We start from the raw sequence: 19253 nt of genomic DNA, 5'->3' as shown, positions 1-19253 counted from the left end.
CATAATTCAGAAATCATCTGGATATAATATACTTTCTCAAGTCTCCAAGCTGCTGCACATGGATTTCCCCCTGCCTGGAAAGTCCTCCTCCCTCACATCATTACAGAAAATTCCAGCTTCACCATCCATCCATCCAGATGTTCACTCAAGCACTGTCCCATTGCTTTCCAAGATAACCCAAGACCAGAGTAGAGTGCTCCTTCTCTAATGGAAGGGTCCCTGCTTTGTAGCCTGGCAATCCTGAGTTGAAACGCTGATTGTACCACTTTCCAGTTAGGTGAGTTCCAGCAAACTTTTTCACATCTACAAATCTCAGTTGCCTCATCTCTAAAAGGAGCTACTAATATCTTCCTGACAAGGTTGCCAGGGTTCAAGTATAGTACAAAACCCTGACCACAGTAAAGGCTCAAAATTTACTGAATTATAGCAAATATCCCCTGAGGATTAACGGCCATCAATCATTTCACCTTGTGCTATTAAAAAACACACACAAAAGTACTTTACAACCATACGGATATTTTTACAACAGGTGGCATGTGACCCTGAGGAACCTAAAACAATTTGATAATATATTTTCCCCAGGTACAATTCTGTCTTTATTAAGGGAGTAAAAATGATGTAAAGTAGCCTTTACATATCTTTACGGATCTTCCATAAGGGAAAAGAGCTGCCACAAAGAATATAACCAAGAAAAGCTTCACGTCAAAGACTCATTTCATAAGAAAGAAAGAGAAGAAAGAGAGAAAGAGAGAGAGAGAGAGAGAAAGAAAGAGCAATGAAAAACAGTGCATTTTGAGGGAAATCACTCAGGGCTAAGAATTACACTCTGCCAACATTGCTTGCTATACAACATGTCCTCCCTTTAAAACCATAATTCAAGAAGCTACAGTGAAAGGGTAATTACCAGTATTTGCAAGTGATGATGTTTTCATCTCAAAGCCTAGTACCTTTTAGAGTTTCCCATTTTAAAAACAGTCTTTTTTGTTCATCCTCAAAATGGATGAACATTAAACAAGAAATAAATCTTATCCCTTATGGTGTCCTGCTTTGCTCGTTAGTATTCGGAAACACAATCCAAGTCAGGAAACGTCAATTACAAATCCTGCTATTACACAAGCACATGAACACTGAGAAGGAAAACAAGATGGTGAATAAGTAAAGAGGAAAGGAATGTGTATTATTCCCACCTGCCCTTGTGAAAGGAAAAAACCTCTGAGAGGAATGATTTAACTACCAAAGGAAAATCTAGAAGACTGCTAGGGGATATCCAAGTCCCTTCTCCCCCAAACAGAAACATCTTCCTATGACAGGAAGCAGTTTTGCCATGCAAAATTCCCTCCCCTCTGAACTCCCTGCTATACACCTCTCTTGCAACACTTTAAGGATTTTTGCTTCCAGGACTTACCTCTTCATTACAGGAGAAAGATTCATCTTTGTAAGGCCTATATAGTCTAGATCAGTGTTTTATAAAACGGAGGTTGTGATCCATTTAGTTGGTCACAGTCAGCATTTCTCTTTAACAAAATGGCATGTTATTCAGCAACCTAGCTACAGAATTTAAAATTACATCTGTCCCCAAAATTTTCAAATCTAATAGCCTGAATGATTATGCCCCCATGGGTATATTAATTCTAGGACTTAATACTTGAAGGATAACTACCTATTAAGTCACATTCCAAGATGTAATCACAGTTCAGGCAAAAAGAGCCATTTCACAAAGTAGAGCACAGTTAACTGGATGAATGCTACAGATGTTAAGTACTAGGGAAGCCTGGGGAAGGATAGCTTATGCTAGGCTGGGTCAGTTGGGGAAGGTTTCCCTGAGGAAGTGAGGTTTAAGCAGGGCCCATAAGGCCTGGACTGGAAAGGAGAAAAAAACACCATGCCAGCTGGCCTAGACTGAGGCAGAAAGAATATACAAACTGAAGAGGCTATTTTAATAATTTACCTTGGGCCTATACAAGGTGATAACCTTGGGAATGTAAAGGAAGGGGCAAAAACTAGGAAGGAATCATGGAAAGCCTTGGAGACTGACTGGATTTTGGTATGAAGGTGAAGGTGACAGAATCAAATGATTCAAAAGTTTCCTATCCTGGGAGAAGAGTAGTGCCATTAACAGTAATGTGAAAAACAAGCAAAGGAGTTTCAGAAGGGAGTCTTGTGAAATAAAACCTTAATATATGTCACAAGTTTATCTTGCTCTGAACCTCTGAGTTCTCCTAGGTGTCCATTTGAGATATACTAAGCAGCATAAGCAGTATCCTATTCTTAAGTCATTCATTACCTGGAAGAATCAAGGCTGCTACTCAGCCAGTCCTTAAAATATTGAAACACTTCCATACCTGTTGGCAAATAATTACCTTTGCACCTTGAGTGATCCCCACCCACTCTCTATGCCTACCTTCCCAGCTTCCCCAGTCCCTTCTCCAGACCTAAAGATCTAAAGAACTAACCCACAGCACTGCGCGAGGCCTCAGCTCTATGATCAGCTTCTGCTTTGATTGGGCAGTGTCTATGACATATTGGTAGTACCAGGCAAAATAAAATATAAGCAAGCACTAACAGTGTTCAGAAGAGGGAGTAATCACTTCAGCCTTGGCCACTTATTCATTCAAACAGCTGTTAAGGGCGTACACTGAAGATACACTAATGGATGTGGTCCCAGTGCTCAGGCGGGAAACACCAACATATAAACAAATCATTGCAATCCAGAGTAGTAGCACAGAAGTATCTATAGCGTGCAATGGGAGACACAAAGGGATGTAGTCAATTACTCAGCCTGTGGGAGGGAAGCAAAGCAGTCCCATAAGGTTTCACAAAGAAGGTGATGCAAGACCTGAGCAGTGAAGGATAAACGTTTCTTTCCCAAGCAGGGAAAGAAAGAAAACAAACCATTCCAAGCAGAGATATACCAGCACTGTATAAACCACAACCCAGCATAGTGTGTACAAAACAATAAGATGACCAATATGTAATGCCGGGCACACAGGGTCAATAATAAATAACAATGAATAATAAATAGTTTCTTCCTAGCAGATTTATGTTTATAAAGGTTGATCCTAAAATTCATTTGCATTGTCTGAGCCTACACTAGCTAAGCAAGGTATGGGGCAATCAAATATCCTGGGAGACTCCTAGGCATATACCCGGAGAAAAATAAAATTCAAAAAGACACATGCACCCCAATGTTCACAGCAGCACTAATTACAATAGCCAAGACATGGAAACAACCCAAATGTCCATCAACAGATGACTGGATAAAGAAGATGTGGTATACATACACAACAGAATACTTACTCAGCCATTAAAAAAGAATAAAATAATGCCATTTGCAGCAACATGGATGGACCTAGAGATCGTCATTCTAAGTGAAGTAGGTCGGAAAGAAAAGAAAAATACCATATGATATCACTTACACATGGAATCTTAAAAAAAAAAAGACACAAATGAACCACTTATTATTTATAATTTAGATGACTGATTTCTTGAATATGTGTAAACACATTTGACTGTCCTTTATGATTGGATTACCGAATCCTGTTGATTCTTAATTTTGTGGTTGGCTTTATTCCTTTGATAACTATGTAAGTTTAAAAAGCTAAAGCTCTAATCTGTTCTTAGAAACAATCATCAGTACATATATGTAAACTAAAAAAAAATGTGCAGTATATTGAATACATCTATTTACATGCAATATAATGTATATGTGCAGTCAAATTCTAACAGTTCTTCCTAGTAAAACTGAAAAAAAAGTCACACACACACATACACAAAAGATATCCTGGAAGGCATGAGGTCAGTCAGTTTGAAATTTTAAAATGAAGCACATGGAATCCACACATCATCTGAGTTGCCTGCACTTGTTAGATGTGCTTAATCAAAGATGAGGGAAGAACAGTGAATGAACTGGAGTATGAAGTAGTAGCAAAAGACCAGCTAACTACTTTTCCAATTAACAAAAAAAGTCCTTCCTGGAGGGGGACATTTTTTAACAGGAGGGAAAAAGTGACCATTAAACAGGCTAGACACCTTGAAGATCAAAGAAGTATTTAAAGAATAAAGCTTTGCAGGAAGACCAAGAAGGAAAGAATAAATGTGTGTATATATATTTGCCTGGGGCATGGAGTGGAAAAAGGTCACATGGAGAACAGAGACTACAGATAAATGACTATACATTCAAATTAATAAAAGGGTTTGGCAATGTTATAGAATTTGACTGTGAAAACCCCTTCCGGAAATCTTCAAAAACTATAATCCATATTTTCTGGAATGTAATTCCCCTGGCATCTCAGCCAACATCTATTTCACAATAGTATCACTCACACTATTCAGAGATGGACCAAAGCACTGGGGATATTTAAGTAGCAGCAATAGGCTCTTCTATACCTTGCCTAAGGTTGATATTTGCATTTAATGTTTGCAGTAAAACAGAATACAACATGTAGTGCCATTCCATCAGCTCAGTTCCCCAGGTACAGAGCTTGGTGCTATGGCCTCCCAGATCCACAGATGAGTGAAACCCAAGGTTGCTGCCCTTGAGGAGATCATGGAGAGATACTCAGTAAATACGAATTCCCTTCTCTTTTAAAGTGTGGTCACTTTCTAGAAATTTATTTAGTTTAGACTATATAAAAAGGCAAACAAAAAACCTGTTTTGGTCTGTTCTGGCTGCACCAGTCATGATCATTTAAAGACAATTGTTCAAGAGAAAGGAAGCATCTGCCTGACGCCAAGAAGAGAGTCATCACCACTGCTTTCCAAAATTGTTGTATGAGCGACTCCCTGAAAGGAAGAGGCCATCATTGCTCAGGAAGTGACAGACGTTTCCGACAGTTTTAAAGCACAACGTCTGCAGTGTGACCCACGGTTCAAATTGCATAAAAATAAAAATTAACTGACAAATGATAACAAGTACTTCCTCACTTTCCTATCTGCTGAATCAGAGCCATTGTTTGGGTTGCAGTTCCTTGTTTAAATTAGGTTATTAAAACACAATGATGCTGGCCATACATGCTAGTCATATGCCATCAGGAAAACTTATCAAAAATGTCAGTGTGTGTCAAGGCTTAAATACACACACACACATACACACACATGCTTTTGCACTAATAAAATCTAACCAGTACCAAGGGCATCTTTCAAAAACTTTGGGGCTTTTTCCCCCCTGGAAACCACAAGTATTCTGTGATGCAGTGGAAAGAGAAGGGAATTTGAAGACAGATTTGAGTTTGAATAACAATTCTGCCATCTACTAGAGCTACTTGAACTTGAACAAGTTGCTCCATATCTTTGGACTTGTTTTCTTACATGTAAAATGAAAAACCTAATACCTATCCCAGATGTGTCTTGTGATGATTAAGTTGGATAATAGATTCATGTAAGTTTCCAGCAAGGGCCTGGAGGAAGTGAGAGCTTCATGTATTATTAATATATTTTACAGTGTATTGTTAGCATGTACCATCCAAGTCTGAAACCACTTCCAAACACAAACACACACAATGATTTAAGTTATGTGTTTAATATTGCCACTTGGGAGGGAAAAATTAGTATATGTAAACTTAGCAATTTTTTCTGAGTGTTCACTTAAAAAACCATGACCTTACAAAGTAAAATTAAAAAAAAATTTTTTTTCAGCTCTCTTGGAACTGATCATAGCCAACAGAGTAGTGACTCAGTGACATTGAAAGCCTCTTACACACCAAATACGTTGTGGCCTAGTATGTGAAATGCTTATGCTTTTGCTTTTGACTTTCTGTCCAGTTACCAGTCACCAATGCAATGACAGTGCAATATACTTTTAGTACACATTCATTGCTGTGTAAACTATGTAGCTCTGAGGAAAACTACATACTGCCAGCAATAAAATATGGTTGCTGTGGATACCTTATTTCTAAAGAAATTTAAAATAATCTGTGATATCTACTTTATCACTTCATATGCTAAGGATTATAAATCCATATCTCAAGGAACTACTTATTTCCTCTTTGGTGGCAGAACAATGGTTCAAACAGCCAGACTTCTAATAAACATGGTTTAAAGAGATTAGCTTAAATTTTCAGGCTAATGTGAATAAATTAAATTATATCCTTTAAAATAATAATACTTTATTAAATAAACAGAAGAATGGTACTATTATTCCAAACGTCATGTTTAAAGATGAGACTAATATCGAGGCTTTTAAAGAAAACAAAATTCATACGCAGAGTTAACAGGACTTGACTCCCTAATCCAGGGACTAGTAGACTTTCAAAAGCAGAGTACCAAACAGTGATCTCAGTTCTTTGGAGTTATTGGGAGGACGGGGTACCTGCAAGGACCTCTGCAAGTAGAGTGGAAGATGAAGATATGGCAGGGACTAGTCCATGCAGCATACATTAGGGACCTTTACATAAACTCTTACTAACTTATTCCAAGCCAAATTTTATACAGAGACTGTTGGGAAAGCTTAAAATGAAGGATTCGCTAATCGAATTAGGGTAAATTGTATCAAGCAACAAGCTTAAGGGGACAAAGTACTACAGTAGTGACCTCATTCCTATATTCCTTTGGAGACTGCCCTTTTGTAATCATCAGTGGAGGTCTCTTAACATCCTTTAGAATGTATAAAGCCACCCCCAAAATATCCCATAGTACATTTCATCTTAGGTTTCACAGTCCCTTTCTGATGCTAACATAGTTCCCATCCCTTTAAATTCTTCTTTCCATAACACAAAGCCAAAGTTAGAAAGAAAGAAAGTTCTGTATTGTTAAAACCTCCATTATGATTTTTTTTTTTACTCTCCAAAATTACCCAACTTTGTGTTAGAAAGAGAACTGAAATGCCTCTTACTTCTCAACTTTATTACTGTCTAATCTGGATTTCCTTACTAAATGTGACTTCCACAACCATATCTAAATCAAGCCATGAGTTACAAAATCTTCCATTCATTTCAGAATCACAGCTAGTACAGAGGCAACATGGAGCAAGGGCTCTGATGACAACAAAGCTCAGTTTAAATCCTGCTGCTGTCATTTATCAGCTATGTGATCACAAATATATTACTTCATCTCTGAGCCCTTTATTCATCTATAAAATAGATATAGTACTTCTGAGCAGGGTTAAGTATATAAATATATAAGAGCATGTATACAGTACCCATCACAAGATAAATGTGTCATACTCTGGTGAACAGAGTAGTGTTCTGCCCCACACCAATTCAACACCAAGTTATGTTCTTAAAGTCAATGAAAGCTTCAAAGAAGAAATACCCACACCATGAGTGTATAAGTGGAAACAGTGACAACACTGACTTCAGTGTTGATGGCCCACCTCCTGCCTTATCATCTCTGCCCCCTTGTCGCAGCCTTAAGGGGCCTCCTTTTAGTTCCTCCAACATGGCCTGCTCTTTCCTAACTTAGCGTCTTATATGTGATACACCCTCTACCTGGAGAGAAATCTCGATCACCCCTCCCTTCTCCTGGCCAATTCCTACTCAACTTCTTGCCTCTGCTATAACACAATTGCTGACTAGAGGAATCCCTAATACCCAAGATGTAGGACCCCACTGTAGATCCCAGAACAAACTACTTCCTTAAAACACATGTCACACTTGTAATTACTTGTCACTATCTTCTTTCCCACCAAACTGTAAGCTTCATGAGGTCTGTCTTTGCCCTCCCCGTATCCCCAGCTATTGACACAATGTCTGGCACTTAGTAAGAGTCTGATAAATATTTGCTGAATGAATATATAACTATGCTGCTTTACTATATAAATGTTAGATATCATATCTGCTATAACAGTGATACTTCATACATATAAATTGTATCATATAACCAAATTGCAAGGCTGCTCAGGGAAAGTTCCTAAAAAAATGTGACTTTAATAAATTTGCCTTTTCCTAACCCCATATTGTGGGCAGCCCTCACAATATGAACAGCCAGAACAAGAACATCACGAGCTGCCAGAGACACACAGCTGCTTCTCTCTAGTCACCACACTTCAGGGCAACTTGGAACTACCTGACTCATATAACAGATAGTAAGGATTTACAAATACACATAGTTAATTAGCCTCTGTTAGCAAATGAAAAGCCATGAAAAGTACTGCCTTGACTTTAGCTCTCTAATAAAATAAACATGGGCGTATACACTCACCACAGAAGTAGCTTTTAAGGAGATATTTTTACTGATATGTTCTTTCTTCACCCTTTCCGTAGCCCTCACCCAAACACAAAACAGAAAGAAAAAAATGGAGACTGCTCCCAGATTATAAAAATAAGAGGATAAGAACAAGTAGGCCTGTATTTATTTGCCTGGCTTCCTACCTTGTTCCCCTAAAACATGTTAGACAGTTGGAAATCAAGTTTTCATACCCTTCCCTTCCCTATACACACACATCCCTACCTCAATGTAGGGAAACAGGAAAAGGGAAGCAGGGAGATACAAATTCAAAAAACACTTGTGAAGATGATACTCTAAGAAAAACAATGTAATGTGCAGTATGCTATGAAGGGGTCTGGATACTTACAAGACAGGCTTCCTGTTTTAAAGGGGGAATAAAACAAGAGCGCAAAAAGATTTTAACACAAGGCTAGAGTAAGACACATACCAAGAGAGAAGTACAAAGAAAGATCTGACCAATCACTCACTTTCTGGGAGATTAAGAAATGGCTCCTGGAGGAGGCACTGTCTGAGACGGGGCTTAACAAAATGGAAGGGGTTGATTAAGGAGGGAAGGGCCAATGGAGAGGCATTTCAGGCAAAGGGAACAACAATGTGTGCTAAAGCACAGAAACAGGAAAGGAATGGGCATGTGTGGAGAACAGATTACCAAACTAGAAAGGTGGGTTGGAGTCAAAGGGTGGAAAGCTGTGAACACTACAGGATTTTATTCCCTAATAAAGCAAACAATAAGGAATCACTGAACAGAAGAGTTGTTTGACTGGAGGAGAGGTGATTAATGTGGCCCATAGGGACTGTAGTGGAGGAGGAATTGCAGGTTGCAAGGAGAACGAGTTAAAAGACTCTTTCAGTACAGGAAGGCAGTAATAGGAGCCACAGCAAAGTATGAGGGCCATACACGTGAAAATAACAAACACACTATGTGAATGGAATCAACCCAAATTTTACAGAGAGTACAGGAGAAGGAAGAGCCAAAAATAACTGACATTTCAAGCTTTAGGGCCTTTATACTTTCTGCTCCCTCTCTGACCCAGGGTCCCTACCTCAGAGAAACCTTCCTGAGATAAGACATTCCTATCTGCTATACCCTATATTTACACATACATATCACCTTGCATATTTCCTTCAAGGCGTCATTACAATCTATAATTATCTTATTTATTTAATGTTTATTTGCTTATTATCTACTTATTTCCTAACCAGAAAATAAGCTCCACATGAGCAGTCCAGCTGTTGCTTTTTCTACAAAAAAGTATAAAGAATAAAATGAAATATCACATATACCTTTCCACCATTATTAATATTTCAGTATAGTATCTTCTACTCTTTCTCCACACAGCTATAAACATATTTTTAAACATATTTGACCCTCTCAACTGGTAGTTAATCTTTCTCTCAAATCTCTTCCATTACCGGGCCTGGAGGTGGAACAGGTATTCTCACTGTTCCTAATTTTCCCCCCCTCTTCCCATTCCACTGCCTTTAATATTATGATATCAAATTATACCACCCCACTACCCTTCTTACTACAATCCCCTACTGAGCCCTGGTTCACTTTCCCTCAGCCTTGAAGATTTAAGTTCCTTGTTCACTGTTAATCCAACATAACTCCTTTCAAAACTCTTAGTGATTTCAATATCCTGACCCTGTAGTTGCTGTTGCTTCTCTTTTCCAATAACCTTGTCCTTCACCTACCTTGGTCACTAACCCATGGTCAAACCCTAGATCTTGTTGCTCCCAATTCCTACCATACCCTCAATTTCAAGCATTCTACTTCCTCTTATCTTTCCAGCTCATTCCCTCTTCTACTATGAGTCTCCAAATATGTCAACCTCTTAGTATCCCCTTTTTCACTGTCCCTTACCCACCTCCCTACCTGGTTTAAATTCCAAGGTCAATGAGTATAATCACTCCCTTGCATACACCACTCAGCGCTCACTCGCTCTCTCTCTCTCTCACTTTTACTCATTTGGCAAAAGGGCAATCCTGGTTGAAAAGAACTCTCCGCCAACTCCACACCCAGAGCCAAGAAACTGAATGTAGCTAGAGAAACATACAGCCATGTCATATGCTCGTACTAACTTGCATGGGACTTCATAACTGCCCTGCAATCAAACTCTATTTCCTTAGTCCCTTTGTTTTCCTCCTCTTTTAAGAGGAGAGTATCTACATTCTCTCTCCTCTTCACTGTCCTCATCCCCTACTTGGGCACATCCCTTCAGATGCTGGCCTCCTTCCTGTTGTTCCCACCAGGCACTTACCTACCTTATGGTTTTTGTACTTGCTCTTCTCACTGCCTTGAATGTTCTTCCCCCACTGGCCAAAATAGTGCTTAGCACATAGTAGGCACTTAATAAAAACTGAGTGAATTAATTTGGAAACACAACGTTCATTCAATTTTCTGTTTTGATTTTTTCACATCATTAATTCATGAATATTTCTCCACGTTGTCAGATATACTTCAAGGCCATCATTTCCAACATTTTTAACAGCTAATAATATTCCACTTAATGCATACACCACAAATCACTTACAATGATGTACAATAATGTATTTACAATGAAAAACCAGGATATTTACAAGTTGGATATTTTGGATGTTTCTTCCCTTGATCTTTTTGAACCCTGGTAGTTTCACATCGAAAAATGAAGATAATATTTACCTCATAGGATTGTTGTAAGGTCTGAACGTGGAATATAAATAGATACAGAGATACCAGTTTTGTTACTACTGCTTACAGCACAGAGGCATCATGGTGTCAACCGAATGAAAGATCATAGATTCTGGAAGCAACAAATTATAATATAATTTATAATATTGTCCATTAATACCTTGATCAAGACATTTAGCCTGTGTCAATCTTAATTAAACCATCTATTTTTAAATGTGATTGTAATAATTAAAAATAGATATGTAAAAGAGTTTAGCATAATATCTGGCCCAGATAAGATAATCAATAAATTTCATTGCTCTCTGCTCATAAACAATAACTATGACTTTCCTTAAATTGTGAACCAGAAGAAAAAGATTTTATATATTCCCAAATAAAATAAATATTATCAATGCACAATTTTCTTTTTTTGATGAACAATTAACTCGTACTTACAAAGCACACGTAAGACTTTTTATATGGATCTCTTTATCAGTTTTGTTTCTTTTATTTTAAAAAAGATAAGCAAAACAATTATTTTTAATTCTAAATGACAATATAAATAAATAGATTCCCTTTTTATTATGTGCTTCAATGTATACATATAAATATGCCTCACTTTAGGGATTTTTTTTAAACAGTCTGTTGAGTTATATAAATGCCAAGACATTACAAATTTATCAGTGCCTTTCCATATTTTTCAGATACAAGTTTAAGTGTGTGCTATTGGAATGGTCAACAAACATAATGTGAAGTCCCTCAGGATGTAATCATCTCTGTCTTCCCAGGACCTAGCCCAGTGCCTGACATACAGAAGGAATTGGATGAACACTGAGTAAGTGGGTGGTTGGATGGGTAAGTGACTGACTGACTATGGTAGTCACTAGTGCTGTCTCTACTTTCAGGTACTCCAAAGTTAATACTTTTTGTCTCCCCACCCTGTCTTTAGACAAAACAATGTAACCTCTTCTGGCTAATGAGTTGTGAAAGGAGGTGACCTGTCATTTCCAGGCTGGAGCATTTATATGCTGGCACAAGTCCTTCTGTGTTCTTTCTCCACTGCTACAGTGTTCATGAAAGCATAAATTGAGAGGAAGCCCCATCAGTCCTGCGGTCTCTAAGTGAATGTAACAAGCAGAACCCTCTGCTTACCTCAATGGAAATATACTGTATGAGTCATAAATTTTTGTTGGGTTAAATCACTGAAATTTTGGAGTTTTGTTACTGCAGCACAACCTAGCCTATCCTGCTTAGTACAACAAGCAAGGTAATGACATTCATTTTAGAACTAGAAACTCATGAGTTTATTTTTTAAAAAACAGAATGTACAAATAAGCAATTTATCTTGAATGTGTAAGTTAACGTCTCTGTTTGATAGTTCTCTCACCTATAAAGTTGGACAATAATAGCATCTATCTCATAGCATGGCTATAGGGATTAAATAGGTGAATGTCTATTAAGTATTTAGCAGAATACCAAGGGCATATAAAGCTTTCAATAAATGGTAGCAGATTATTATGATGATTATTATTATTGCATTAGACACTTATGCAAAATTTCAATTTACTCTCCTACCTCTTATTCCATATTCATTTCAATTTATAGCAAAATTTTTCCATTCTAAAAATCTTTAGTAAGAAATACTATGTAGAGGGCACCATGCAGAGCACTGGGAATGGAAACAAGACATATAATCAGTGATTCTTTTTACCTATGATTCTTCTTTCCTCTCCAATTCACCCACAACCAAGCAGACTTAAAAATCACAAACATAAATATAATGCTCTATTGTTATAAATATTGTGTCAGTTTGAGAGCTAATTTTTATTTATAAAACATTTTACATGATTTGAGTCTGCATGTTATTCAAAGTTGAGATGGAAAATTTGTTCAGGTCTGATTTACCAACGGCAATTAATGGTAGGACAAAAAAGAGAACCTGTGCTCACATCCACACTACTCCTGATATAGTGTCCTATGGGCAGGAGGCATTCATGAACAGAATTACAGATGCATCAGAGATCCGCAGATCTTATCTTCTTATCTTATATTGACACTGAGATCTAGAGTGAAGCAACTTGCCCAAGGTAGTAATACATTAGTGGCAGGGCTGATACTAGCACCCGAACTTTGAAAATGCTGTGTTTTAAGTGCCTAAAGCACAAAGTTCCTGCAATATGCTGACAAAGGGATATAAACATGACAGTACAAAATCTCAATTTAATTTTTGCTAGAATTACATTTTAGTATTAACCAGTAAAATATTCAAAATTCAGCTATCAGAAAGACAGTGTTCGATTTAGTATTATTATCAAGAAGGGAAGGTATTTGCAACAATCTAATAGGATACATTTATTATAATATATTTTCTCCTCCACAATTTACCAAAACTCAAAATAGCATAGAAAAAAAAGAAAGCTTCATATGCCTTTCTTTATGTATCAGTCTTATATGAAAGAAAATGGTTTCAAGTGATGAAAAAACTTAATTTCTATGCCTTATTTATAAGTGTATTACATTACATCCCACTGATAAAAAGACACATATGTACTATGCATGTAACAGAACAGAATTCACAAAGATTGTCATATTTTCCAGAATAACTAATTTAGGTATAGTAAGGAATGACTTAAATATTTTATTCTGAGTGGAAAGGACATAAGTTAAAATCATATACATTAAGAAACTGTAAGATAAAAGTAACATTCGCCATTTACTGAGTGTTTACCAAGTGATATAAACTATGCTAAATAAGCACTTTACACACACCAGCTCATTTCAAAAGTCTGTGAAATGAGTAGTATAATTATCCTTATTTTGCTGATCATAAAAATGGAAGCTCAGAGTAACTTGCCTGAAGTTACTCAGGTAGTGTTAGAGATAGAATTCATTCTCAAACCTGTACAGTATTTAAGCTCTATCAAGTTTCTAACCCTCTATAATTTAGATCAAGGTTAATTCCTCCTATGTAAGGGGTGGACTACATGACCCCTTTTGCTCACAGAATTATGAGCAAAAACAAAAACCAGTTCAGAATTTACATAATATTTGTGACAGTATACTCGCAGCCTAAGGGGAAGGCCACCAAACAGATGAACCAATAAGAAGACAATGAGAAGAAAGAAAAAATAAAGAGTAAGAGGAGGAGAAAAAGCAATAGGTCCTTCTCCAAGGGGCCCATCACAGCTCCATTTTACTAGACATCAGGGCTACTGTGACAAGAAAGGGAAACCCAGAACAGGAATTGAAAGCAGAACTGTAAGGCATGTACATAAATGAAATAGCTTAGCCCACAGTAATGGTCTCACAGCAGACAAGGAAGGAGCTGTGGGAAAGCCCTGCAGGAGTCAGTGGCCATGAGCTCAACGCTGGGCCAGGAAGCAGAGTTCTCATATAAACACTGTCAATAGTTAAGTAAGAATAGTCAAGTATAGATGACTGACCACTAGGTTACTGGAAGAAGTGTTACCACAACTGTTATGCATTTGGATCAATCTGAAATGTACAGCACTATGAAGAGTGTGGTTTTAAGATGGAGTAGGGGAGGAACCAGCATTTACTCTACTAAGTTCCTTAATTTCCTAACGTCCCAGGCATTGTGCATGTGGTTTCCTATATTACCATATTTAACCTTCACAACAACCTTGGTAGATGGAATGGTTAATTTTACATGTCAACTCAGCTTCACCATGGTGCCCAGATACTTGGTCAAACATTCTAGATGTTTCTGTGAAGATGTTTTTTGGATGGGATTAACAATTAAATCAGTGGACTCTGAGTAAAGCAGCTTTACTCTCCATCCAATGAAGTGAAGGCCTAAAGAGCACAAAAAATAACCTTTCCTGAGCAAGAAGGAATGCAAGCAGACTGCTTTTGGACTCAGACTGCAACTCTTTCCTGGGTCTCCAGCTCACCGGCCAAACCTGCAGGTTTTGGACTTAACAAAGCTTCAGCATTATGAGTTAATTTCTTAAAATAAACCAGTCTCTCTCCCTTTCTGGAGAAAGGGATATATACACAGAGAGAGAGACACATACATCCTATTGGTTCTGTTTCTCTAGAGAACTCTGAGTAATACAATAGATACTGCTTTCTGTTTTCATCACTGAGGAAAATAACAGCCTGAAAGGACTCATTCTCTTTCCCCACTACACCACACAGCAGAATGCCTTCAGGACTCACATCTAGTCTGAGGGGCTAGGGCAGGAGTCAGAGGGTAATGAGGAGCAGGGAAACCTCATAACCACAAGTCATGCATCCCAAGGAGCCCTTTACAACATTGGCATCACACCATATACAACACAGAGCCTTGATGTGCCCATGTGATGAACTATCCTTTGTCTAGTGTCTGGATTCAGTTATTCTGGATAAAAGGAATCAAATATTCCTACTAAGTCAACAACATTTGAAGACTTTGAAAGAAGAGGAAATACAATCGGTAAAGAAGAGAAGGAAAGATAAAAAAGAAAAAGAAAAAATGATTTGTGTCAATTATATGATGGTAGACTTTGCTTTGTTTGGGCTTTCTTTGGATAGTCGTCCATTCACTCCCTCAACAAATATTTATTTTGAATTTTATGTTTTTATGGGCTCTTGTGGGTACTGGATAGTGCTATCAAGCTAAGGAGACACATGTGACATAGTTAATGTGAAAAAAGACCAATGAAAGTCAAGAAGATTTCACACAAGGGGTGACTTTTCAGCTGGGATAGAGGTATGAGTTTAACTAGTGGAAAAGAGGGATGGTATTCCAGGCAGAATTTCTGATACAGTAAACTTCAACTGAGTCTATTTTCTATGTTGCTAGACGTGTATGTGGGGAGGAGAGGGTCGTAGGTAGAGGTCTACGGCAGCTGAAGACCAGCTGGGGTTATGTGATGAGGAACAACACCAAAGAATTTAACCTTTATTCTGCAAGTAATCAGAGTTGTAAAAGATTCCTAAGCAGAGGAGGAGCAGGACCATGGGCTAAGCCTTTTTACCAAGACCATCCATGGAGCTTAAGTGCATACAAGGACAGCTGGGAATAGCTTGATCAGGTGATCAGATATAACTACATATAAAGAAATCACTGTAAAGTTTGATGAAAATTAAACCTTGAATAAAAACTAAGCCTTAGTTACAATAATAATGTTCATTATTAAAAGGCATAAAAGTATTTCATGTGCTCTAACTAAAAAAAATTAAAGTTGAATTTACACATACTTTTTAGTCCCAACTAAAAACCTATGGTCTAGAAAAATTGGAAATTACTATAAAGCCATTACTATGCAACAAATATATATGTGAAAGTTTTTCTCAAAAAAATAAATTAAAATGAAAAAATGAAATAAAACTCAACAGGAGTTGATATAAAGAAAACTATTATTATGGTAATAAATATTTTGTGGAATCTGTGTCCTTAAACATGAACTAAATATAAGCCAGAGGGCAAAAGGTGGCTGAGTAAGGCCAACCTAATCTTGCAAATCACCAAAAATGGAAAAAGAACTGGCCCTAACTTATATTTCTAAAGAGCAAAGTGGTCGAGAAAGGACTCTACAATGAAGGAAAATAAATTAGGACTTAAGAGATCATTCAGTCTCTTTCACCCTTTCATTTCCCCCCTTTCTGCTGATAGTTCTCTTTCATCATTCCTAAAGGGATTTTAGAGATCCTCATTCCAATAGTTCCTCTTCAACTGAACTTTAGTTACAGAACTCTGCAAAATCCCAGTATATGAATCAGATAAAAGCATAAAGTTCAGGCTGAAAGATATCAGGGAGAGAGGGGTTACTGGGGCACGCTAACTTAGCTTCCACTTAAGTCTTCACCGTTCCTCTGAGACAGCTCCCCAAAGACCCCTAAATTTTCCTCAGTAAAATGTGAAACACATTGGTCCTTGTCTAAATCTCTCAATTTACCAGTAAGGAAACTATAGCCTAAAGAGTTGCCTGAGAAAAAGACCCGTTTCCTAGTACCCCTGCCAGAATTAGAAGGCTTTCTCTTCTTTATAACCTCTAATTTAAATTTCTGGGTTAAAAATCATTTCTTATAAATTATTCTACAAGTTCATGCCATCTTTCTATCTCAAATTCCTACTCAAAATTCACATAGGTCAGTAACTATGAACTTAATATAAGTGGATACTTGAGTCCAGATACTCTGCTAGGACATGCCATCTGCCCTCATTTAACCATCGCCAAATCCCCAGATCATCAAGAAATTGGGCTTACAAAGGTACTGTAACCTTCCTAAGGTCACGGAGCTAGCAGCTTGGAATTCTGGTCTATTTGACTCCTAATGCCCAACCTCAGACTCTTGCACTTCTAATTCTAGCCTTTCCCAAATCTTTGCCTATCTTTTCAGAGGCTCCCAGAAATACAGAACTGTAAGGGATTCTGTCATTTCACACTGGATGTACTTCTTCATCCAGGCTTCTCAAGGAATTCCTACCTCACGCTTCAGCCAACTTCAGCATCATGCCTACTTTAAACCTCTAAACTCAGGTTTCAGAGATGCTCACCCTACTCCACTCCTCAAATCATGAGACTACAACTTCGTTTACAAGCATGAGCTACGTATACGTTCAGTTTCACGGAGAATAGGGAATGTTAAAACTCTTAATAAAAGGGCTACAAAATCAACTCTGAGTTGAGCATGAGATGATAGGCTGGTATTTTAGACTGGATAAACATTAGATACTATCTAATAAGGTACTGGAAATTTGAAGTTAGGGGCTGCTTTGGGACAAAGGATGGTCACGGAGAAGTAGGGACCAGAGATGGCATTAAATAATTTGAATTTGATGGGAGGTCAAGGGAATTTAAGTTAGGGCATCCTCTGGGAGCAAAAGGAGTTGAAGTGACTGTTGTGGCCAATTACAGAAGAGTGTGTGGAGCCAGTACTGATATTAAATTATTGGTAATGGGAGGAAAGAGTTTTAAACAGACTGTGACTTGTCCGATCGTTGGACAAGTCCTAGGCATTAGGGGTCTGAAATTCCGGGTGAGCTCCAGCGCCTGGGGTCCCGTCGGTTGGGTGAGGACCACAAAGCCCCAGTCCTCGCCCCGCCCCACTCTACACACCCCGAAACCCTTCCGCCTTACCTTCTGTTGGATGTAGTGAATCGAGTACTCCAGGGCCACAGTGGGGCGGTATTTGAAGCTGGTGGACATGTGCAGGTTGCTGAGGGCCCTCAGGGCCGGCGGTACCGGGGTGGCGGCCCCGTGTGTCAGGAAAACCAAGAGTAGGAGCAGGAGGGAGCGACGCCCCATGGCTCAGGCTGGCGGCTGCAGTGCGAGTACGAGGGAGACCGGCAGATGCGCGCAGCCGGGTCTAGCCCGCAGCTCCGCCCGCCGCAGACAGGCTCCTCCTCCCCCGGGAAACCCTAAGACAACCCGCCCCTCAGCAACGCCGCTCAACCCCGAGTCACCCCAGCCACAAGGCCCCGTCCCCGTACCAGAGTGTACCACCCCTTCTTTAGAGTCCACCTTTACTTTGGTCACACTCTAAGTCTGCCTTTATCATTCCAGGGCCCCTCCTACCTGACCGCCGAAACCCATCCTTGACTATATCCCCTCCCAATCCCGCCTCATCACACGATGTCCTCGCCTTGCTAGTCACCTCCAAACCCTGTCCTGTCCGCGTCAATTCGATTGCCACATCCCTTGCCCTCCGCAAATACCATATAATGTTAATAATTGTGGTACCATAACAATTTATTAATCATTCACAGCAGGTTACTATAGCACACACTTCACCTCAGTAAGCACCCCACCAACGCTGTTCGTCGTGTATGGTTGTTATTCCCATTTATAGCTGAGGTAACTGAGGCTCAGAGAGGTGCCCACACTTGCACTGGGTCTCTCGGATACCATGCAGTGGAGCACGCTTCTTAAACCACTCGGTCTGGCTCCTTTGCACACCACCTCCATGACGTCAGCCTAGCGACCTCCTACGATACTCTGTCCGTGAGTCACCCCAAACATCAGTGTGACCCACGCAGTCCGTCACTCAACGGAAGTCGCCCGAGAATCCCACTAAATCCCAGTCCCTTCTTCAGATTAAGGCCCCTTCTCCCGGCAGCCGGTAGCCCGCTTCAGGCCCCGCCTTCCCTTTTTCCCCCGGCCCCTGGCAGTGACATCCCGCACCGACGGAGCTCCCTCCATCTTCACGGCTCCGCCCACCCCCATCAGTCAGCTTCCACCTCTCCTTCCAGTCGGCCGGCTGACCCGTCTGAGGGGCACTCCCGCCCGCTCCCAGCCCTTCCTGGGGACCCTAAACCCAGCTCAGCGCTGCCCTAAAACGAACTTTACAGACTGTACTACTGCTCCACCACTCGGGAAAGAACCCTCGTCAAACCCTCTCCCTACCCCAAGTTTGACGAAAATGGTCGTTCCCAAATGCTCACAGGTTGTTGTGCTGAATCCCCACCCTCGAAGGTGCCTTCTTCTGATTG

The 19253-nt window shown here is 39.3% G+C and overlaps 1 protein-coding gene across 5 annotated transcripts in view; it reads right to left on the bottom strand.

Moving 5' to 3' along the window:
• The window catches only part of PRCP (prolylcarboxypeptidase), a 59332-nt gene extending 40085 nt beyond the window's left edge, over positions 1 to 19247 (bottom strand). Inside the window, exons 1-2 of one of the 5 annotated variants that reach the window (XM_072969096.1) lie at positions 19168 to 19247; positions 17902 to 18084 (exon numbers count right to left, since the gene is read on the bottom strand). In XM_072969096.1, coding sequence (XP_072825197.1) covers positions 17902 to 18069 — 168 coding nt within the window. In that variant the 5' untranslated portion in view covers positions 18070 to 18084; positions 19168 to 19247. The other 4 variants (XM_015244680.3, XM_072969097.1, XM_015244682.3 and 1 more) reach the window with 4 other exon arrangements.
• Positions 19248 to 19253: the final 6 nt, after the last annotated feature.

Source organism: Vicugna pacos, chromosome 10, assembly GCF_048564905.1.
Source record: "Vicugna pacos chromosome 10, VicPac4, whole genome shotgun sequence".
NCBI classification, from domain to species: Eukaryota; Metazoa; Chordata; class Mammalia; order Artiodactyla; family Camelidae; genus Vicugna; species Vicugna pacos.
The sequence above is the reverse complement of the archived record's forward strand: the minus strand, read 5'-3'. Positions and strand labels throughout refer to the sequence as shown.